Below are 24,937 nucleotides of genomic sequence, written 5' to 3'. Positions count from 1 at the left end.
GACAGCAATAAATAATAGTGGGTGATGTTAATATCCCACTTACATCAATGGAGAGATCATCCAAACAGAAAATTAATAAGAAAACATTAACCTTAAATGACACATTAGACCAGATAGACTTAACAGATATTAGACTAGATATACTTAACAGAACATTCCACCTAAAAGGAACAGAGTATGCCTTCCTGTCAACAGCACCTGGAACCTTTTCTGAGATAGATCATATGTTAGGCCACAGAACAAATCTTAATAAATTTAAGAGGATTGAAACATATCAAGCACCTTTTTTGACGGCAGTGGTATGAATCTAGAAATCAATTACATGAAGAAAACTGGAAGATTCACAAGTCTGTGGAGATTGAACAACCAAATGGACCAAAGAAGAAATCAAAAGAGAAATAAAAAAATACCTCTAGACAAATGAAAATGGAAATGTAACATACCAAAATTTATAAGATGCAGCCAAAGCAGTTGTAAGAGAAGTTCATGGCAATAAATGCCTACCTCAAGAAACAATAAAAGCCTCAAACAACTGATTTTATACCTCAAGGAACTAGAAAAAAGAAGAACAAATGAAATCTAAAGTTAGTAGAAGGAAAGAAGTAACAAAGATTAGAGCAGAAATAAATGAAATAGAGACTAAAAAGATAATAGGAAAGATCAGTCAAACTAAGAGCTGGTTCTTTGAAAAGATAAAATCGACAAACCTAGAGTCATAAAAAATAAAAGAAAAAGGTAAAAATGAGGGCTCTAATCAAATCAGAAATCAAAGGGACAACTGACCTCAGAGAAATACAAAGGATCATAAACTCTATTATGATCAATTATTTCTTAACAAATTGGACAAATGGAAAAATGAATAAATTCTTTGAAACATACAGCCTACTACCACTAGATTATGAAGAAATAGAAAATCTGAACAGACTGATTACTAGTAAGGAGACTGAATCAGGAATCAAAAACCCGGTCGAGGACCAGGCTTCACTGGTCAGTTGTACCAAACATTCAAAGAAGAATTAATATCAGTCCTCACACTTTCCCAAAGAATAGACGAGGAGAGAACTCCTCCAAACTTATTGTACGAGGCCCATCATTACCCTTATAGCAAAACCAGAGAAGGATACTACAAGAAAAGAAAATTACAGCCAATATCCCTAGCGAACATAGATGCAAATGTGAGCAGATATTAGCAAATCAAATCCAGCAATACATTAAAAGCGTCATACACCACAATCAAGTGGGATTTATTCCAGGGATGAAAGAATGTTCAACATACACAAATCAATCAATGTTATATACCACATGTATAAAATGAAGTGTAATAGTCATATATCATCTCAATAGATGCTGAAAAAGCATTTGACAAAATTCAATATACATTTTATCCATATGATAAAAGCACACCACGAAGTGGGTATAGAGGGAACATGCCTCAACATAATAAAGGCTATATATGGTAAGCCTACAGCTAACATCATAGTCAGTGTAAAAAGCTGAAAGCTATTGCTCTAAGATCTGGAGTAAGACGAGGATGCCCACTCTTGCCGATTTTGTTCAATATAGTATTGGTAGTCCTAGCAAGAGAAATGAAAACACTAATTCAAAAAGGTATATATGCACCCCCATGTCCATTGTAGCATTCAAATTGGAAAGGAAGAAGTAAAACTGTTACTGTTTGCCAGTGACATGGTGTATATAGAAAACCAAGATACCATGAAAAAAACTGTTAGAACTAACAGTTCCATACTGATTCTATTGTGTTTCTATATACTAGTGAACTATGAGAAAGAGAAATTAAGAAAGCAATCCCATTTACAGTTGCATCAAATATAATAAAATACCTAGGAATAAATTTAATTAAGGGAGTAAAAGATCTGTATATTGAAAACTGTAAGACATTAATGAAGATTAAAGAAGACACAGATAAATGGAAAGATATTCTGTGCTCATGCATTGGAAGAATTAATATTGTTAAAATGTTCATACTACCCAAAGCAATCTACAAATTCAGTGCAATCCTATCAAAATTCCAGTGGCATTTTTCACAGAAATAGAACAAGCAATCCTAGAATTTGTATGGAACCATAAAAGACCCAGAATAGCCAAAGCAAACTTGAGATAGAAGAAGGCTGGAGGTATCATGTTCCATAATTTCAAATTATATTATAAAGATGTAGCAATTAAAATAGTATGATCTTGGCATAAACACAGATGCATAGATCAGTGGAACAGAATAGAGACCCCAGAAATAAACCTGTATACCTATGGTCAATTAATTTATCATAAAGGAGCCGAGAATATACAGTGAGGAAAGGACAGCCTCTTCAATCAATTGTTGTGGGAAAACTGGACATCCACATGCAAAAGAACGAAACTGGACCACCATCTTATACCACGGGTTACCAGAGTTGACTCAAAATGGATTAAAGTCTTGAAAGTAAGTCTTGAACTATAGAACTCCTAGAGGAAAACATAGGTGGTAAGCTCCTGACATAGTTCTTGGCAATTATTTTTTGAATCTGACACCAAAAGTAAAAGCATCAAAAGCAAAAATAAAATAAACAAAAGCAAAAAGGAAAGCATCAAAAACAACATGTTTTACTACATCAAATTTAAAAGCTTCTTTACAGCAAAGGAAACTACCAACAAAATGAAAAGGCAACATACTAAATATATATAAACCAAACTCATAGGTGTAGACAAATTGGTGGTTGCCAGAGGTCAGAGATGGAGGGGTAGGAGAAATGGGTGAAGTTTTCTTTGCTTTTAAAAAAAATTTTAAATAAATTGAATAATAAAAAAATTAAACTATGCAAAATTAAAGTGTAGAATATAAAGTATTTGCTAACATATACATTGACATTTAAAAAACCTTCTTTTAACGTTTATTCATTTTTTGAGAGACAGAGATTGAGCAGGGGAGGGGCAGAGAGAGAGGGAGGAGACAGAATCTGAAGCAGGCTCCAGGCTCTGAGCTGTCAGCACAGAGCCTGACGCAGGGCTCCAACTCATGAACTGTGAGATCATGACCTGAACCGAAGTTGGATGCCCTACTGACTGAGCCACCCAGGCACCCCTACATTGACGTCTTTTGAAGCATCCATAAGAACAACATTATTGATATCTCCTGAGGGAAAGTTACGTAGAGGTCTGGGAGAAAGGTCTGGGAAGGCATATCACTTCCTACTTTATCACCTAGTCCAAAAAATTAAATTACTAATTTGAGTGGCTGGGGAGGGAAAAATCAGTCACGTGTATATGTTTAAAAAAATTTTTTTTCAACGTTTTTTTATTTATTTTTGGGACAGAGAGAGACAGAGCATGAACGGGGGAGGGGCAGAGAGAGAGGGAGACACAGAATCGGAAACAGGCTCCAGGCTCTGAGCTGTCAGCCCAGAGCCCGACGCGGGGCTCGAACTCACGGGCCGCAAGATCGTGACCTGGCTGAAGTCGGACGCTTAACCGACTGCGCCACCCACGCGCCCCTGTTTTAAAACTCTAACTTGACACAGTGAATGCTAGAATGTTTTTTATGTTTTCTCGGACATGGTTTCCAAAAAATAGGACATTTCTCTTATGTAAAGATGAAAGTTTATGACAGTTTACAACACAAATTAAACAATGAGGCTCTTTTTTGTTTTTAGTCTTCTTCCATGGAAGAAAATATCCATAGTTGTAGAAATCAATTCATCTGCACTTAATTTTATGTTCCCCAAGGTCTAAATATACTGATTCAACTTTTTAGTAACCTCTTACATGGCAAGTTCAATTTGTTGAACGATGTGGAGAAGTAGTGTGTTGTTGGGGGAGGAATACATGCTGTAAAACTTTCCAGACAGTGTGAGAATGGGCTGCTGCTCGGATTAATTGTACTCATTTTGTGCAAGATGGATACGATGGAAAATACCCTCTTTTAAAAAATGTATTTATAATGTGTTCATGGCAGTGTAGAGTAGAAGAAGCAAATGTTTATACTTGAAGATGATGAATAAAGTTAAGACTTTCCATTTCAGGCACTCCACACTTTATCAGGCTTGCTTTTAATTTTGCATGCCAGTTATTTTTATTCCTTTAGGTTAGGCAGACTTCAGCAAGATTCTTTTTCCATTTTGGAGGAGAAAAGATATTTTGATTCAGGCACTTCCTCCTTACAACTTTCTCTTAGCACAGGGCTTGCTTAGCTGCAAGTCCATCTCAAGTTGGTCTCTGCCCTAGGGTACCTCTTCTTTTCATTTGTAGGTGAATTAGCAGAAATATATCCTCTCAGCCTCTGCTGTTTTGTACTGGTTGTTAACTTTACTATTGATTTCTTTGCTTATAAGTCTGGAAATATTTTTAGTGCCTATGTAAGATATGGAATAAACAGCAATAAATCAAATTTGTTTGAACAAACTACATAACCTTGGGACCAGATTTCTGGCAGGCAATTTATAGTCTCTGTTAAAGCATTTGGCTAGCAGATGGGTTATCCCATCCTACTCAAAGGAGGTTTTAATTATTGGTACATCTTTCTGTTTTGGAGGTTCCTGTAACCTTTGAACCCTTGGGATTCTACAGATTAAAATCTGTTCTGTCTGTAAAGGGGGCAGTACCTTTTCCCTTTGACATTAAACTTGTATCCAGGGTGTAAATTTCATATTTCGAATGGATCAAGTGTGTCCTCCGAGTCATAAATCCTGGCAAGTGGACTTACACTCCTTGTATTAATGTTTGTAAAGATAAGAAACACTGCTTTTCCAGGACAGTCCATTCATTCTGGATGCTCTTAATCATGCTTCATATTTGCTATGGTCTGAATGTTTGTGTCCCATCCCCTCCCCCATATTCATATGTGGAAGACTTAGCTCCCAAAGGCGATGGTATTAGAAGGTGGGGCCTTTGGGAAGTGGTTAAGTCACGAGGGTAGAGACCTCATGAATATGGTTAATGCTCTAATAAGAGAGGCTCCAAAAAGACCCCCGCTGCTTTCACCAAGAGAGGACACAGGAGAAGGTGCTGGCTGTGAACCAAGAGGAGAGCCCTCACCACAGTATGGCCATGCTCGTGGGGTAATCTTGGATTTTAGCCTCCAGAACTGTGAGAAATAAATTTCTGTTGTTTATAGGATACCGGGTCCATCGTATTTTGTTATAGCAGCCTGAATGGGCTAAAACAATATTGATATAAAATCTGCCTTCTCTCCATTAATTCTTCCCCATCCAGTTATCTTCTTTAGATTGAAGAAATCTTTTTTTTCTCCTCAAATGTGATAAGATAATGGAGGTGTTGAATCTTTTTTTCAGCTAGAAAAATTCTCAATCCCTCAACTATTCAAGTATGAAATAATTGCCAGACCTCTAACCATGCTGGTCAAACTCCATGTTTGTCAAAATTTTCCTCAATGTACCATGCCAAACATCTCGTAATTTTCTATGCATGGGCTTCGCTGAGGACAGTGGCTTGTCCTTTTAGGTGCCTGAGGCCTCTGGAGATCTTAATATGGTCCTGCTTCACTTGATGTCTTGTGTTGATTGACCTTCTGGTTCTGGAAGAGTTTATCCTTAACTTACTGCCTTCCTACTGTTTGACTCCTTGTGCCATCTCGTCTTTTTATACATAACTGGCAATATTCACCTTCTCTAATCCCACTGCACATACTGTTAGGGTGACCACATTGTCCTGGTTGGCTCAGGACTTTCCAGGTTATACAACTGAAATCCCTGTGTTCTGGGAAACACCTTAGTCCTGGGCAGACTGGAGTGGTTGGTCACCCTACATGCTGCCCTTTCTCCCACTACCTCATGGCGTATCTCCTGATTTTCTGTATATCTGTGCATGGTCCAGAGTGGTCTGTGGAAGCTCAGGCATTCATCTGAATGCTGATGTGTAAAGCTGTTCCCTATGCAGCATTAGTGGTTGGAGGTTTTTGTTTGTTTGTTTTTTCTTTTCTTTTTTTTTAGTATTCTCATTTCTCCTCCATTTCCTATGAAAACCCAATGGAATCCTTTGATGTCTCTTTGACACATCCTATTTATTTAGTTTTTTTCTTTGTTGAAATTTTGGCATTAATTGTTCTTGAAGAATCTTTGTTTTGTTTTGTTTTTCAACAGTTCCACAAAATAAAATTCGTTTCCTTGCTACCTACATACCTTGGCTTTGGTTTAATTGTCATAGTGTTTGGGTGACCCCGTACTTAAGAAAGCAACAAAATTGTTCAGTAAGACCTAGCAAAACCATGTTTTTAGTAATTGGGAATCTTGAGTTCCAGTCCTGGATAGGTTACCACCTAGCTGAACTGCAGGACCCTGGGCAAGCCTTGTTTTCTCTTGAGGTCTTGGTTCCCTCCTCTGTAAAGGAATTGGACTTTGCTAGCTTGTTCATGAGATCACAATTTACATCACAATAAAATAACTGTCGGTGGAGGAGAAGATTGTGATTGCTTTATGTACCAAATACTTCTGTGGAGTGTGTTTGGAGTCTTTTCTATATCTCTCTAGCCTGGCCTCTGAAGCCTGAATCTAATATCTATCCCTTTATCAGACACATAACCAATTAGGCTCATAATGTCTTTTTCAGATGAAGAGTTGTTGCCTATAGCTAGAAGCATATTGGGTCTGGCATCCTCAAGGCCATCTGTCCCCAGAATCAACCATTCATTAGGAGGACTCCTAGAATTCAGAATATAAGTCAAACTCGTGGCTGTGATTTATTACAGTAAAAGAATATTAAGCAAAATCAGCAGAGGAAAAAGGCACATGGGTCAATCCAGGAAAACCAGATACAGCTTCCAACAGTCCTTTCTCAGTGGAGTCACACAAAATTTGCTTAATTCCCGCAGCAACTAGCTGTGACAACACATTTGAAATGTTATTTATTAAGAAAGCTCATTAGGGACTCACTGCCCAAGGTTTTTAATGGAGACTGTTCATACAGGCAAGTGCTGTATCAAAATTCCAAACTTCTAGAAAGAAAGCAGGTGTTCAGCATAAGTACATTGTTAGTGCAATTTAGGCACAGTGAACCATTCTTACTGGGAATGGTAGGAACTTCCCCAAATTCAGTTTTCCAGATGGCAGCCAAGGACCAACCTGCAAGCAGGTCTAAGGATAGAAGCTTCAGGCTTGCCAAGTTATCTCGTTTCTACACATGTAATAAAACTCAAAGTTTGCTTCTAGCCTCTTGACTTCTCTCTAGCAAGTAAGTCCACATGAAACGTTGGAAAGAAATGGACTTTGAGGAATAACGAAAGTTCTACTCCTGGCTTTACTAGTAACTTGTTGAGTGACTTCACTGAAGTTGTTTAACTTTATTTATTTGTTAAAGTTTATTTATTTTTGAGAGTGAGAGAGAGAGAGCAAGCAAGTTGGGGAGGGGCAGAGAGAGAGGGGGAACAGAGGATCCCAAGCAGGTTCCGTGCTGGTAGCACAGAGCCTGATACAGGGCTCGAACTCAACGAACTGTGTGATCATGGCCTGAACCAAAGTCAGATGCTTAACCGACTGAGCCACCCAGGCACCCCAAATTGTTTAACTTACTTAAAACTTACTTTCTTTACTTTTGAATTGGAGATAATAAAGCTAACAATCTAGGGATTTTGTTGAAAACAGGTTGCTTTCTACACACATCTACATGAAGCGTAGTATTACTTATCCCTGAATCTATTCATCCAACAAATGTGTATTAAGAACCTACTAGGTGCTGAACACTAATAGACCCTGGAGTGTAGTGTTCAGAAAAAGACATCTTGTTAGACATTTAGAGTCAAACGGGGGGGAGAGACTTTAATCTCAAATAATAATCATGAGTGTTAATGTACAATTTGTGCTAAGTTCTCTGAAAGAGAGGTAGACAGTGCAGTGGTCAGGGATGGTCTCCCTAAGGAAATAGCCTATGTGTAAGAACCTCAGATTTCAATAGGCAGTGACTCCATCAAGAGGTCAAGAGGGGAATTAGATAATGACGTAGCATACGCTCTTCTCTTTGGGTGAGAAGGAGCGAGCATTGTTGGAGAACCAAAAAAGTCCTGGGCAGTTGGAGCAGAGAGAACAAAAGAGGGGGAGGTAATGAATGATATTGGAGAGGGCCACAGTCAAGGACTACATTGAAGTGATAGAGCTTGGCCACCATCCTAAGAGCAATGGAAAGCCACTTAAGGGTGTTTAGCAGTGGAACGACATGATTGGATATCTAGGTGTTTTGAAAAGTTCACTCTGGCTGCTTTGTGGAGATATGACTAGAGTGGGTTAAGTGGGTTTAGGAGGCTGTTGTAGGAGCCTGGGCTAGTGATGACCATAATTTGAGTTAGTATTATAGCTTGCTTGGAGATGGAGAGACATGTGAACATTTGAGAGGGCATATCTGCATTTTCTTGTTAAAATATTTGAATGCATACTTTTAAGCAGACTGTTTTTATATAGGTTGGGTATGTGTGCTTCAGTCATGACTAGCATCATAAAATCTAGAGTTGGAAGAGATATCAGATTCGTGAGTGTATAACTCTAGTAGAGAAAGAGATGGAGTTATAATCTGCTGAGATTTCACTAATATAGCCCACCTTATCTATGCATCTATTGAGTAGGAATAAGAAGATACTATATATGTAGATATATGTAGACCTTACAGTGTGTCAGCCAGTTTGCATATATTAACTAATTTAATTATCACAGCAAACCTGTCAGGCAGGAGCTATTACACACATATTATAGATGAGATACAGATGAGACACACATAGGTGGCCAACTTCTAACAAATAAATGGTAGAGTTGGGATTTGAACCCAGGTATTTGTCTTCAGATTCATATGGCCAACTACAGTGGCAAACTATGACTCTTAGGCCAAATTTGGCCCATTGTTTTTGTAAAGACAGCCAGAAAACAAATACATACATATATGTATGTTATATGTGTTGTATATATGTATATTTATATATAAATCTAACATTTAAAAAGTATTTTAAAAAAAGAAAAAATCATGACAGAGATTATATGTGGTCCACAAAGCCTAAAATATTTACAATTTGGCCTTTTACAGTGAAAAAGTTTGCTGGCCCCTGCACTATGCTAACCATTACTAAGAAGATACCTTCCTTTAGTAGATCAGTGAGAGTCACTGATCATTATAGATGAAGGACGTATCTGGTCATAAAATGAGTTAGTTGCGGAGTGAAAACAGTATACTCATAGGTCCTGTTGTAGAATTATTTTTCTTGATATTTTCCAATTTAAAATTAAGGACTGGTATGACTGTGTAGTTTCTTGGAAAGATAGGAGAGTTATCCTTCAGTATTGGGATCAAAAGCAGCTGGGCTGGTGCTGAGTTACTTAATGTGATGTCTGTCATTAAGATAATGAATTTCGGATGAATTTTATGTGCTGCTTTAGAATTTGGAAACAGGATATATTAACAAAACACTTTCTATTTTAAACTCATGCTTTGTCTTTGAAAACAAAAATTGCACTAAATATTGATATATTCTGCTCTTTATAAATAACTATTTGGAGAATAAAGATAGCTCTTTTTTTAAAAACTTTTTTTTTAATGTTTATTTATTTTTGAGAGAGACAGAGACAGAATGTGAGTGGGTTGGGGCAGAGAGACAGGGAGGCACAGAATCTGAAGCAGGCTCCAGGCTCTGAGCTGTCAGCACAGAGCCCGACGCGGGGCCCGAACTCACGAGCCGTGAGATCATGACCTGAGCCGAAGTTGGACGCTCAACCAACTGAGCCACCCAGGTGCCCCAAAAGATGGCTCTTTAACAGTGCATTCCCACAGCCCCCAGAAGTGTATTAATAAGAGAGAATATAGCATTTTTTGGCATTTTTAAATAAATTGACAACTTGATTTTTGGAGAATTTCTGATATTCACCTGAATTTTTATAGAGTGCTATATATTTAAACACTTCAGTATTTATTAAATCTTACTATAATGATAGGCATTTGGGGGATTGTAGAGATGAGGACAGAAGTTTTTGTTTTTTGCCATGATGTGATTTTCACTGATAAATGGTTGCTCTAATCTACCGCACTCTATAGGTGTGTTACATGTTTCTTGCCCATGCAAACTGTATTAATCTATTTTCTAATAGGATCAGACAGTGGCAACAGAGGTTCCATTTGGTTACAGTTGAGGTTCCATTTGTCTTTTCTTTGACACCATTGTAGATTGATTTTGGTAATTGTTGATGGATGCCTTTTATTCAAGCTCATTTCCTTGCTCAATCATCTCATATTATCGTTTTGGTTGTGGTGGGTGGATTGAGTAATGTACTCACGATAGTTGCTTAAATTACAATATGGTTTAGTTAGAATTTCTGCTATTTCATCCTTCCTCTTAGATGATTTAGACCGATTAGATGATTCCATTGCCTATTTTTCTGTAATTTTTTTGATTGGAAAATGAGGGATTGTAGATGAAGTTGAACTCTCTTTTAATTGTAGGAGTTTCCAAACATACACAAAAAGAATCCATTTTTAATAGTCATTACATATGGCCAGTCTTGTTTAACCTTTATCCTCCTCCTCCATTGCCTCCCATCAACCTCAGATAATTTTAAAACAAATTGTAAATACTGTATATTATTTCATTGGGTAAATACTTAAGTATGTGTCTCTAAATTATAAGGACTCTAAAAAAGTCAATGCCATTAACATGATAAAAAATTAACTAATTTCTAATGTCAACAAATATCCAATTCATGTTCAGATTTTCCTAATTTTCTCAGAAATACTTTTCTGTGGTTAGTTTTTTAAATCAGGACCCAAATAAAGTTCATGGTTTACATGTGGTTGAATTGTCTCTTAATTCTGTTAATATACTGTATCCGTTTCCCTTCCATTTTTTTCCCTTTTGTCACTGATTCTATAGGTTAATTGTGAAATCTAAGTATATATCAAATTTAGGTTAAAGTTTTTGACAAGAAAATTTCATAAATGGTGAAAAAGTTAGACTTTTGAACTGATAAGAAATAAATCTTATTTATAATAAATATATTTATTATATATTATATTTTATATATTATATCAATACATTATAGAGTATATTTACAATATTAATATTTATTATATTTATTATATACTATATTTTTATAATATAAAATTATATATTAATATATTAATATATAATAAATATACTAATATATTTATTATATATTTATTATAAATAAGACTTGTTTCTTATCACAGTAATGTACTGAATAGCAGATAAAAGGAAACAGAAATTTATATGTAATGCTATTAATCATACATTTTTTTAAAACAAAGTTACTAATTCACTATTTGTTTTTTTTGTAATTAGCAACAATAATGAAACAATAGGAGTCCTTATTTGGCATAAGATTGCCAGACATAGACTACCCATTTTTAACTTTGCCTTCTGAGTCATTGGATTAGTGTAACGTTTCTGTCTACTCAGTGGTCTGGCCAACATTACTTTTCCTATTAAGGATGATGAAATCCTTGCTGCTAATTTTATACTGAAAATGGTAAGCGTAAAAATCCATCTAACCAAAATGTAAACTCGTAGATAATTCTTATGACCTATGTATGGAAGGTTAAGATAAGAAAGGTATCTTTAAATACAGTAATTTTATTACAGAGAAAAGAGACTTTAAAGTATGCTCTTTTACTCTTATAAAATCTGGTAGTCTCCATTTTAAAATTTATTGTGAATGGTAATATGTCATATTTTCTTAATCAGTTAAGCCCTGCTTGAATCTTTACAAATTGAATTTTGTTTCTTAAAAAATAACAGCTAATTGGGTATAAATTTTGTTTCTTAAAAAATAGCAGTTAATTGGGTACCCAGATGGTTCAGTCGGTTAGGTGTCTGTCTCTTGATTCGGCTCAGGTCATGATTTCATGGTTTGTGAGTTCGAACTCTATGTCAGGCTCGCTGCTGTTAGCATGGAGCCCACTTCAGATTCTCCATCTTCCTCTCTCTGTGCTCCTCGCCTGCTCGTGTGCGTGCAAGTGTGTGTGTTTGTGTGTGTGTGTGCGCTTGCATGCACGCACTCTCTCTAAAAAAAAAAAAAAAAAAAGACAACTTGGTCTTTAAAAAAAAATAATTACAAAAGTGCTCTTAAAATATATTTACTTGCTGCCGTCAACTTTATGAAGATAACTTATTTTTCCTTGAATATTTATTTCTCATAGTGGTGAAAATTATGTGAGAAATACCTTTTTCCAGAAAAAAATCTAAGGACGTTGATATTTATCTTTATGGAAACGTTTTCCTTTCTTTAGTTGACTAGTGAATGTTTGAATTTATTATTTCTTCATGTGTATTGCACCTATTTATATTTTATTATTTTAATTATTTTTAAAATTTGATGGAAAATTACTTTGATTTATATGAAATTATTTCTAATTGAATTCTGTAATGCATTAGTGCTATTTCCAATAATTGCCTATTGCCTAGCAGACATTTAATACCTTGTGAGTTTTGTGTTATTGGTAGCAACATGCAGGTGACAAACGGTACAGCTCAATGCATTGAATGTTATAAAGATGTTGACTTTTGCTTTTTTAGTCCGTGAGTCCTCCTGTGTCCTCAGGTTAAAAGAAATGTCCCAGCACTTTTGATATTTGCTAATATACTTTGTTCTTTTATACATTTTTCTGCATGCCTTTTCCTGATAAGCATTCTCCTTAATAGCTTTTATGGATGTTTTGAATGATTGCTTAAGTCTGCCTCCTCCTACTGACAAATGGTTTTATGTTGGACTGAAAATAATTGTCCATTATAGAATGGTGACTAAAAGCTGTGTATTTACTAGGGCAGCCCTGATTTTGGTTCCTTTATTTGCTAAATAAACAACAAAGCAGTGAAGACGATGTATATGTTGTTGTGGCTACTAAGACTGTTCATTACGAAAATGAATAGGAGGTAGGTGGGTAGGTTTAATGACTCTAATCACTGTAGTGGGTTGTAAAGTGGGAGCATTTAACCTCTTGCAAAACCATCTTATGTTAGTCCCTTCTGTCTTTACAGATAAATTATTAGTCATAACTGTAGCAACAAAAGAAAGTGATGGATTCCATCGATTTATGCAGTCAGCCAAATACTTCAATTATACTGTGAAGGTACAGTATATCTTTTAATTCGCAGACATGTTAGAATATGTGACTAAAGTACATTTTTCATAAAAATACCAACGATCCTACCGCCACAATCTGCAGTCTACACAAGGAAGTTGAAATTTGGTTACATAATTACTGAGTTTGTGTATATAATTGATTGTTTTAAGGATACATTTTGGCCTTATTAATACTCTGCCACTTAGACAATGATTTCTTCATATTTGCTAATGCTTTATATAAACATGTTCTATGAAACAACAGAAAAATATGTTTATATATATTTATGTTTCTTTTGAGGGGCCATGTACAAGCACAGCATAGCAGATTTGACAGTTTTTTTCATTACTAAGAAGAATTTTTTTTCTATAATGGGTATGTCTATCATAGTATGTTTCTTTGTTTACAGAGAAGGGGAAACATGGCTGTGAAGGGGATACCTTTTCTGTTTCATTATTGAGAGTTGCTTTTCTTGTTGTTTGTTTTAGAGGAATTTGAGAACATTAAAAGTATAAAAGGTTTTTTTTTTAGAAGACTGATCTCCAGGGGAATATCTCATTGATAAATGATCAGAGGAAACCTGGGGAATTTAGTAGAACTAGTAAACTGAGCTGTGAAAGGCCTGCCTTTTTTGTTTACTTATTTATTTTTTTATAGAAATGAGGATCTGTCAGCCAGGTCTTTTCCACAAATAAGAGGCGGATGGGGAGGTATCCCAGGTAGGAAAACAAACCAACCAACAAACTGAAGACATTTACAAAAAACCAAAAACTAAAAAGCAAAACACACACAAAGAAACAAAAAGCCAACCAAAGAAACAAAAAACAACTTTAACAAAAAAGAAGAAGGAAAGATTGTTTTGCCTAGGGAAAATTGAGCTATTCTAGTATGTAATGTAGAAGGAAGGTAGTATTCACTTACATAACCCCTAGGAGACTAGGTACGGATGATAATATAAAACAGCTAGTAAAGAGGCTAAACTCTGCTGGAAAAGAGATCTAGTGTTAACAACCAGATATTTATTACAGGATAAATGAGAAGTCTGTTAGACGTTTGTTAGGATAGAGGAGAAATATAGTAGTATGTACTGATGGGAGGCATTATGGAAGTAACAGAGAAATCAGGGTAAAATTATGCCAAATAATACTGAAATACAATGAGGAGGGATCATTAGAGTTCGTACTGGGGAGGGTGTGGGATGTTCCTTATGTGTGAGGCACTGTTTGGAACTTTATATGTGGTATGCTGTTGAAACCATGTATGTTAGATATTACTTGGTTTATGGGTGAGGAAAACTTGCCCCAGGGTATATGGCTATGAAATGTTAAATCTTGGACCCCAGCCCATTTGAGTGATTCTTGCTGTTTTCCCGTTATGAAATGTAGTAGTTCTCAAAGCGTGGACCCCAGACTACCAACATCAGCATCGTCTAGGAAATTGTTAGAAAGGAGATACTCAGGCTCGACTTCAGATCTACTGAATCACAAACTCTGCAGTCTGTGTTTTAACAGGCCCTCTACGTGATTCTGATGCACACTGAAGTTTGACATACTGATAGAGTGGAAAGAAAATAGAAAATGGAGCTTAGCATAGTGCACTGCACAGAGTAGGCTCTTGGATATGGCTGGGCCTGGTATTAGTGCAGTATTGGAGAAGCCCAGAGGGTTTTGGAATGGAAGTGTAGCAAATCATGGGCCATAGGAGGCCAGTTTTTAGGGTAAAAACTAATAGTTGTACCAGACCAGTAATTCTCCTAGACTAGCCCCAGTATGAATCCAGATACATGTCAGTTTTGAGTTTTCTTGTTAGCACTTATCCCCAACCTGCAGTAGAGTAGTGAGTGTAGTGATGAAGTGATAACTAGAAATCTGAGGCTGGGAGCCCCATGGACTTTGCCAGCAGAGTTTATATTTGGTTCAGTGTTTAGCAAAGTTGGAGCTAATGTTTATTTTCTAACAAGCAACAAAACTAAAAGGCAGCCTACTGAACAGGAGAATATATTTGCAAATGATATATCTGATAAAGGGTTAGTGTCTCAAATATATAAAGAACTGATACAGCTTAACACCCAAAAAACAAATAATGCAATTAAAAAATTGGCAGAAGTCATGAACAGACATTTCTCCAAATGAGACATACCGATGACCAACAGACATATGAAAAGATGTTCAACATCACTAATCATCAAAGAAATGCAGCTCAAAACCACAATGAAATACCACCTCACACCTGTCAGAATGGCTAAAATCAAAAACATTAAGTGTTTGGGATGATATGGAGAAAAAGGAATCCTCTTGCATGGTAAACTGTAATGTAAACTTGGAATGCAAACTGGTATAGCCACTGTGAGAAACGCTGTGAAGGTTCCTCAAAAAATTAAAAATAGAACTACCTTATGACCCAGTAAATACACTACTACTGGGCGTTTACCCCCAAAATACAAAAACACTAATTCAAAGAGATACATGTACTTCTGTGTTTATAGAAGCATTATTTACAGTAGCCAAACTGTGGAAACAGCCCAGTATCCATTGATAGACAAATGGATAAAGAAGGTGTGGTAATTATATATAATGGAATATTATTCATCCATAAAAAAGAATGAAATCTTGCCATTTGCAGCAACATAGAGCTAGAGAATATAATGCTAAGAGGAATAAGTTAGTCAGAGAAAGACAAATACCATATGATCTCACTCGTATGTAGAATTTAAAAAACAAAACAAATAAACAAAGGAAAAATAAAAATGAGAGAAAGACAAACCAAGAAATAGACTCTTAAGTATAGAGAACAGACTAATGGTTATCAGAGGGGAGGTGAGTGAGGGGTGGGGGAAATAGGGGATAGAGATTAAAGTGTACCCTTATCATGGGGAAAATAAATAAAATAGTACATAAATAAATTAAGAAATAAAGTCCATTTTGTCTATTACCTATCTTGATATAAAAAATTATTTTCTAAATTTATTTTACCCTTTCTCTTGTGTTTAATTTCATTCTCCCTTAATTTCACAAATCTCCTAGTAAGAGCATTATCTTGGGAACATTAGAATTTGTGATGGAATTAAAATTCAGGGTGTGTGTGTGGCGGAGGGGAACCTATACTTGCTGCTCCCTCCAGCCAGGTGTGGTTCCGTGTACTTCCAATATGGGAGACAGCTGCTGAGGCTGAGGCAGACGGTGAGGAGAACAGCTACAAGTTTAGCTCTGATTAATTGTGCTTAGGCAATTCCTTGCGTTAATGAATTGTTATTAAGTTTTTGAGGGCAATGTAAATTTAAACTTTATAAAGTAAAGAAGGTGACATCTGACCTGATGCCCTCTGTGTTTCCTTGAACAGCTGATTTGGTTCAGTAGGAAAATCACTTAAGAGTCCTGTCCAAAACCCTTCTGGACTTGGCTTTGGTGTTCATTGTACAGATTTCCTGTCAGATTGAAAAGCATTATGGGAAGTTTCTGTATTTTCTTGTTCACTTTAGTCTGAACAAGTAGAAATAAGATATGAGAAATATTTTCAGTGCTCCTTACCCCCTTGACCTCCTTGGATTAGATTCTACTTTTGAAATGGTAAAATCAGGAATGACATTTTATGGGATGGATAACATTGAAGAACCATGACCTGAACTAGGCATCAAGTGTTTTTTTCTCTGTAACATCATGATTTAGTGATTTAGTGAAATGTTTGAAGAGTGGATACTGTGTAATATTGTACAAGTTGCTGATGACTTCTGTGGTACTGCTATAACTTGAGTTTTGCTCAGTGACAAAATGTTGATTTCATTTATAGGTCCTTGGTCAAGGAGAAGAGTGGAGAGGTGGTGCTGGAATTAATAGTATTGGAGGGGGCCAAAAAGTGAGATTAATGAAAGAAGTCATGGAACATTATGCTAATCAAGAGGATTTGGTTGTTTTGTTTACTGAATGGTAAGAGAAATAACTTACGAATTTTTAAGTCTACATTAAATTATTATTAAAAAGTTGAAATTCATATTTGCAGATTATATATTATTTTATTCACAAGGAATCATTAACTTAAAAAGTAGATTTTACTCATAATTAGAAAACCATCATCTAACATAGTTGTGTAATGGATCAAATCTAATGAGTTACCATAAGCAACAATGAGAAAATACAGCATGAGCTAGCATTTTTGTGAAATCATTGTTTTAATCCTGACTTGAGATGGAAGAAAGATCATGTTGAGGTTTTCTATTGAGGAGAATAACTCAGTGGGTCCTGGCTGACCAGGAGGAAACGGATCATGAAAAGTTATAAATGAGAAATAATAAAGTCTATTTTTAAGGAAGAAAAGTCTTTTCAGTGTGTATCTTTTTGTATACTGTTTTATTTTCCTTCTCCTTGATTTGGAATGCCCACTGTCCTCTTTTACCTTCTTTCTGCATGTTTTTATAATGTCAAATTGTCATGAGTCATTAGTGTTTGCTACTTTCTTTCTTCCATTTTCTTCACCTTTTTATTTTTATGTTTTGGTCATTAATTGCTTATTTCAAATCCCCATGCATTTTCTCCTCTAACTTAGGAAAGCTTATTTGAATCTCTTCCTCAGTTTGAAAATCCCAAACCATTACTACTGCAGATAAAAGTAAGAGTAATGTATTTCATACAAATATGTATATAAGAAAGGCATAAATTTTGAAGTGAAAATAGACATAATAAAGTCCCGCTGCCATCAACCATTAAAAGTTTTGAGAAGGTCTACATTACTTGCTTCTTTAGAATTTCCTTAATATCCTTTTTTTTTAAAGTTTCTTTATTTCTGAGAGTGAGAGAGAACGAGCTAGTATGAGCGGGGGAGGAATAGAGAGAGGGAGACACAGAATCCAAAGTAGGCTCCAGGCTCCGAGCTGTCAACACAGACAGACCCAGATGTGGGGCTCGAACTCATGAACCGAGAGATCATGATCTGAGCCAAAGTCAGACGCTTAACTGACTGAGCCACCCAGGTGCCCCATAGAATTTCCTTAATATCTTGGAGGAAAAAAAATAAAGTTCTGCTTATAGCTAACCTCTTCTTACAACATGAGATGTAGGATAGCTGGTGTCAGCTTGAGTACTGGGAATTTTTATACAGAATCTATTATTATATATATATTTACCTTTGGAAAAGAGTAGAAAGCTCACAATAACTGTTTAGATTAAATATTGAGTATGTTTTGGTTTAAAAATATGGCGGAGGAGCGCCTGGGTGGCTCAGTCGGTTAAGCGTACAACTTCGGCTCCGGTCCTTATCTCTTGGTTTGCTAGTTTGAGCCCCGCATTGGGCTCTGTGCTGACAGCTCAGAGCCTGGAGCCTGCCTCAGATTCTGTTTGTCTCCTTCTCTCTCTGCCCCTCCCCCACTCATGCTCTCTCTCCATCTCTCAAAAATGAATAAACATTTAAAAATTAAAAAAAAAAAAACTTAAAATACGGTGGACTTCAAGTAGCCAATTTGGTCAGCTTGAACTTGCCACATGTACGTTTTGATTTTCATTTCGAGGCAAATTCTCCTTGTACAAGTTACCACATATGAGCCAGTAATGGTTTTAGGTTCTTAAGCCTCCTTTTGTGTTTTCGGAAGAACCTCTTTCCTTCTACCTTTACCCTCCTGTCCCACTCCACCTCCCCCATCCCCCAATCCAGGACTTAGCCTTGGGAAAAATTGGTTTAATAAGGTGCCAGTTTGTTTTTCTTAAGGAAAGGGATACTTCTAGATATCTGAAAGCTGCCTGCAGTTGCATTTATTTATTTAGATGATATTTTAAGACCCAGCATGACAAAAAGACAACAGTAACATTTTAAATGGAAGACTTGTGTGTCAGGCACTGTTAGTGTTTGGGATATATCAGTGAACCAAACAGACAAAATTTCTGACACTTTCCTCTGTGAAAACAGCCAGGTAACTGAAAATATGCAGACCCAACTCAGCCAAGCCACTGTCTGAGAAGGATCATGTTCTCTATCTTGACCCAGCATGTCTGTTCTGCTGGAAGAGCCTAGGGACCATGAGAAAGTAACTGAGGTAAAGAGGGATGGGCAGGTGCTGCCACCTTAGAGCTTTTTTCTCCTCTTATTTATTTGTTTAAACAGCACCCTTTAAAAAAAGTGTCATGTACAGAGTGATGAATATAGTTGAAAATTATGCATAATCTAAGGTCTGAGAGAAATGGATAAGGCTATTTTTAAATTACTTGAACTAGGATACCCGTTCTGTAACAAAACTGCTAGTCTCCTAATTAAGTTTACCTTTGGTCAAAGGTAGAATTCAGAAAGGTAGAATTATTAATTTTTTTATAAATCAAATTCCTGTTTCTTGTGTGGTTTTCTTTTCTCTTAAATATTTTTTTATTAGAGAGCAATAGCGGGGGGAGGGGCCGAGAGAGGGAGAGAATCTTAAGCAGGCTTCACGCTCTGCACCTAGCCTGACGCACGGCTCCATCCATAGTCCTGGGATCCTGACCCGAGCTGAAATCGAGCCAGACACTTAACCACGTGAACCATTCATGGGGCCCCTTAGGTGGTTTCCTTAGGACAACTCAACTGTAATAATTCATTTTATGGAAGCATAGGTCACCACTGTATGAAAACATACAAACATTTATGTACTTAATGGTTTGTATAGTTTGGATAGGCTTTGTCAAAAAAACCTCTCTCGAGGTATATATAAATTGTATACCATTACATACACTCATTTTAAGTGTAAAATTCAATGATTTTTAGTCATCTTAGAGTTGTGCAATTATCATCACTTCTCAATTTTAGAGCATTTCTAACACCTCCAAATAATCCCTTGTGTTTGTTTAGACACGCTCTTGTGAATTAATTTGGGAACAATTTTATAACACTGCTTCCATGGGAATATGTATTCTAAACTGACTTTTGGATGAAAATTTAGAATTAGAGACAAGATGTTTATAAATGTACTATATAGAGTAAGATTTATCGTATTTAATTTAGATAAAAACAAGTATTTGGCAAGGGTTTGGGTTCTTAAAATGAAAATTGAAGCTATCCATATGAGAAAGTACCATAAACTTTTTTTCAAGTTATTTGATGCTGGAGTGTGTGTGTGCGTGTGTGTGTGTGTTAATATAAATTAGATGGTTTGTAAAGCTGACCATCTCTCCTTGATTAGATGAATTTATTTAATATAATTGTAATGGATAATTCCAATCATAATGAATTTGATGACTTTTAATGGATGGAGTGCAATGAGTTCTTTTGGACTATGCTCATGAAGATTTTGAGGACAAATATTGTAACTTGATAGCTGCACATTCCCGTATGGAGAAAAATTATTCCACAAAGATTTTATAATTCACCTTAATCAAAGTAACTGAGCACTTTGAGTTTTAATACAAGGTACATTGCATTACTTTTAGAATTACCTTGTAAATTATGTATTTCTTTTACTTCAGTCACATTGAAGACAGATGGTCAGGCCTAATTATTATTATATAGTAGGTAGTATTTTCTTTAAATAATATGTAGGCCAGTAAGTAACAAAAAGTGTTTTATTGTGAGTCATACAAATTGAATATCCCCACAAGTTTGCTCTGTACTAGATGTAATAAAATATAAACCAGCCAGAGTCCAGACCCCAGAATACGCATGCGGTGGAATTCTATTTTGGGTGTCAGTATCTAATAAAACTTTAGTGATTTGTTTTATTTTTTTCTTATACATTTGAGAAAATTCTTTAGCAGAAAAGTTGTTAGAAATAAAGGTGATGTAATTATTTTGTTTTGATTTTGGACTGAGCATAAATTTCTGTTTTTTGGTGATGAAAATAATGCCATTAATCAGGATGCTGATGGGCTACATTTTGAAAGACTCCTAATGTATGAAATATTTAAAAGACATATTCAAGGGTGGTTATTGGCCTCACCAAAAGGAATATTTCCTCTATTAAAATAACTACCCAAGGATTGGGGTATATAGAAACTGCTTGGTGAAAAAAAAAAAAATTAAAAAAAAAAAAAAAAAAGGGGGCGCCTGGGTGGCGCAGTCGGTTAAGCGTCCGACTTCAGCCAGGTCACGATCTCGCGGTCCGGGAGTTCGAGCCCCGCGTCAGGCTCTGGGCTGATGGCTCGGAGCCTGGAGCCTGTTTCCGATTCTGTGTCTGCCTCTCTCTCTGCCCCTCCCCCGTTCATGCTCTGTCTCTCTCTGTCCCAAAAATAAATAAACGTTGAAAAAAAAAAAATTTTTAAAAAAAGAAACTGCTTGGTTCATTAAAGTATTTGTTTAAAGATGATTAACTAAATGATTTTGAGGTAAGATAAAGGAATTGACTTTGCAGTTTATAAGCTCTTACTCACTAAAGATTGCAGTAAGGAAGATTGAATTTAAAAAACTAGAATGGGGGGCGCCTGGGTGGCGCAGTCGGTTAAGCGTCCGACTTCAGCCAGGTCACGATCTCCCGGTCCGTGAGTTCGAGCCCCGCGTCGGGCTCTGTGCTGACAGCTCAGAGCCTGGAGCCTGTTTCCGATTCTGTGTCTCCCTCTCTCTCTGCCCCTCCCCTGTTCATGCTCTGTCTCTCTCTGTCCCAAAAATAAATAAAACATTGAAAAAAAATTTTTTTAAAAACTAGAATGGTAGTTACTGTTATAACACAAAAGTTGATATAGAATTAAAATGAATATAAAGTAAAGCCTCTGGCCTGGGAAATTGATCCAGGATAAAGGGCACTGGCTGAAAATCCAGGAATAATCTTAGTCACAAATTCTTTTCTGTTAACATATATGCCTTACCCCTTGTATATTGCTAGCTTCCATGTACCTTGCATGTTGAATTGTAATTGTCCTTACTTCCAGACAGTGAGGCTGAGGGCTGTACCTGATTTAAATATTGTCTGGGTAAACAACAAGGTATCGATAAATATTCGGTAACAGAAACTGGCATTAAAAGAGCAAGAAACAGATCTTAGAAGAAATATGGTAGATACTTTGAAACTGCTTTTAAAGATAGATTTTCTTCATTCGTTTGGAGATACTAAAACGATTGGCGAAGGCCAAGAAGTGTCCAAATTTTCTAGATCTCAAAGGTTGCAATTATTTAAAAAAAAAATGAATTTTGATGGTCAGAAGCCATGAAAATAATGATGTTGTTGTTGCTGATCTTTCCCATGTAAGCTAATGTTTGTTTCTTTGGCTCCTAATTAAATATTATTTTGCTGAAAAAGTAAGATAAGTGGACAGATTTTTTTACTTTGTATTTAGTACACGTGTCTTGAGTACAAACTATGATCTAGGCATTAAAGTTAACACTGCAAAAAAAAGAGAGAAACACAGATCCCATGCTCAAAGAATTCTCATATTATGCTAATTCTGCAAACAAAACTGAACAAATCTAATTTGGAAGAAATAATATGATTTCAGAAAAACTTGCATGTTGACATAATCTTTTTTTTTTTTTAATTTTTTTTTTTTCAACGTTTATTTATTTTTTTGGGACAGAGAGAGACAGAGCATGAACGGGGGAGGGGCAGAGAGAGAGGGAGACACAGAATCGGAAACAGGCTCCAGGCTCTGAGCCATCAGCCCAGAGCCCGACGCGGGGCTCAAACTCACGGACCGCGAGATCGTGACCTGGCTGAAGTCGGACGCTTAACCGACTGCGCCACCCAGGCGCCCCTGACATAATCTTTTTAGAATCATTTACTTTTAGAAAATTGTCAAAGATTATGTTTTATTATATCATTCTGCTAATTGTTTATAAAATTATTTTATATAAGTCATATAAGTCATAAGTATCATTATGTGTATTAATTCTACAGATGACCAGATCCTATCTTATTTTATTCTATGAAATAAATATTTTATACTTTTCATAGCTCATTACATACCCAGTATGTATAAAATGCCTGCATTTTATATTGTCTTACATAGCTTATTCAGAAGATAGAAAAAAAATTTTCTGAAAGCAAAGCTTTTCAAGTATGATGGCTATAATTTTAACCAACTACGGCAGATTTATTTGATGGACTCCTCCTTCCTGTCAGCGATGACAATTTAATTGTGCAGACACAAAGAACCTAGTTATTAGCAATGGACAACATTTCATTATATTAGTATGAAGGAAAGCCAAAATACATCAGAGTTCTTAGTTTGAGTATTGCTTTTTTCTTTTTTCCTTTTTTGAAGGAAAGATTAAAATCATTAGCTGTCATGTAAATATATTGCATGGTCTTCTGGCTTACCCAGAACAGCCTGAAATATGTTTAGGAATTATGTAGGAAATGAGTGACTTTTGTTTTTTCAGATTGTTCACATGTTCTTGTTAATTTGTACTGAGTATATTAATTGGTGTGTTGGAATGAGGAAGAAATAAATTGTACACAAAACAAGCATTGGATGTTTATATATATGTATATATCATCTGTCTCTCGATTGATATGTATAATCTTGTATGCACTAACTTGCCTGACTATATGTGTTTGTATATATAATATATAATATATAATGCATATGTATAATTTTTCCCCAAACCAGATTGCCCACTCCTTGAAGTTTGTTCTTTTGAATAAACATGTATCTGTTATGTGCAAAATACAGTGCTGGTCGTGTGGTTGGAACTGGAGTTGGGCGGGGGGGGCGGCAAGTGCTGAGTGGGACAGAGATCTTGTTCCCTAGATATATTTTTCTATCCATACATAGCTCTGTATATGTTGTATCTGGCATGCTGGAGCTTCATAATAAATGTTGGCGATTTTTAAGTCTTTGTCCCCCTCATTGATTTAGTGAATACTTGCTGTGTACTAAGTATGTGTCAGATTTGAAAGTTCTAACGTTACAGAGATAAACTTAAGCATTATTTAAAAGTAGAAGGAAAATTGTCATTTACTTAATCATCTTTTAACTACTGATTTTAGCAATAAGCAGACTGACCCAGAAAAGCGAGTGACGGTGCCTTGAGCTATGGCAGCTTGAGCTACTTTGACGTCTTGCCACCATTCCTACCTTGGCTGCCTTCTCTGTTAGGTGTTACTCCTAGCCGTTCTCAGGAAACAGTCTGGAGAAAATGACTCTCTAGCTAAGCAGTGTCCTGACTGACTCCTGCCTCTACCCAGCCTCAGTAGGAATACTGTACAGGAAATGAAAGTAGATACCATTTGAAGGAAAATACTCCCAGAATTATTTGTTTTTTAAAAGAGTACCTGCTTTTTAAGAAGAGCTAATTCCTACCCTTTCCTTCAAAATTCCTATAGTGAAATGTATTTATCATTTTATACTGTGATTTTATTGTAATTTATTTTGCAAGTTCAACAGGGTTGACATTGTTAAAAATATTTATTTATTTATTTATTCATTCATTCATTCATTCATTCATTCTTTTTAAATAGTCTCCATACCCAATGTGGGATTCGAACTCATGAATGAACCTGAGATCAAGAGTCATAAGCTGTACCAACTGAGCCAGCCAGACATCTCCTGGTTGACATTTTAACTTTTTTTTGTGAGGGGAGAGAGAGAGAAGGAGTGATCTCGTAGCATCAGTTTGCGGTATTATCTATGAAAATACAGATAGGTATTTAAGATGAGGACATGATTAAAGACAGAAGTACCAGGTGCGTTGCTCCTTGTGTGCTTTGGTTTCATTAGACTAGCTGGTAAGAGATTGAATGCTTATAACTTTTGGCTTAAGCGTATGTCCATGATGATGAAGAAAGTGTTGTATTCGGGAGGAACAAATAAAATTAGGGAACACTTCTATTGCTTTCTTTTCTGGCTACCCAGTAGCTTTTGCTTCTTACTAAGACTTGGGATGACTCATTCATTCATGTGCTTATTCATTTGTTCAACAAATATTTATTGACTGTCTCCCAGATACAAAGCTAGAGGAATACACAGGTGAATAATGATGTGGATCTGGCATATGAAGAAAGAAT

At 36.0% G+C, this 24,937-nt stretch overlaps 1 protein-coding gene across 2 annotated transcripts in view; it reads left to right on the top strand.

The window, feature by feature from the left end:
* The window catches only part of PLOD2 (procollagen-lysine,2-oxoglutarate 5-dioxygenase 2), a 100,569-nt gene that overhangs the window by 29,293 nt on the left and 46,339 nt on the right, over nt 1-24,937 (top strand). For both annotated transcript variants that reach the window (XM_047099972.1, XM_047099971.1), the window contains exons 2-3: nt 12,968-13,059; nt 16,840-16,976. In XM_047099972.1, the coding sequence (XP_046955928.1) occupies nt 12,968-13,059; nt 16,840-16,976 (229 nt within the window). The remainder of the gene's footprint in view (nt 1-12,967; nt 13,060-16,839; nt 16,977-24,937) is intronic.

This window comes from Lynx rufus, unplaced genomic scaffold (genome assembly GCF_022079265.1).
Source record: "Lynx rufus isolate CCGP_SWC_20201006 ecotype Redwood Valley unplaced genomic scaffold, mLynRuf1.p SCAF_5, whole genome shotgun sequence".
NCBI classification, from domain to species: Eukaryota; Metazoa; Chordata; class Mammalia; order Carnivora; family Felidae; genus Lynx; species Lynx rufus.
Note: the sequence above shows the minus strand (reverse complement) of the source record. Positions and strands in the feature narration are given on the sequence as shown.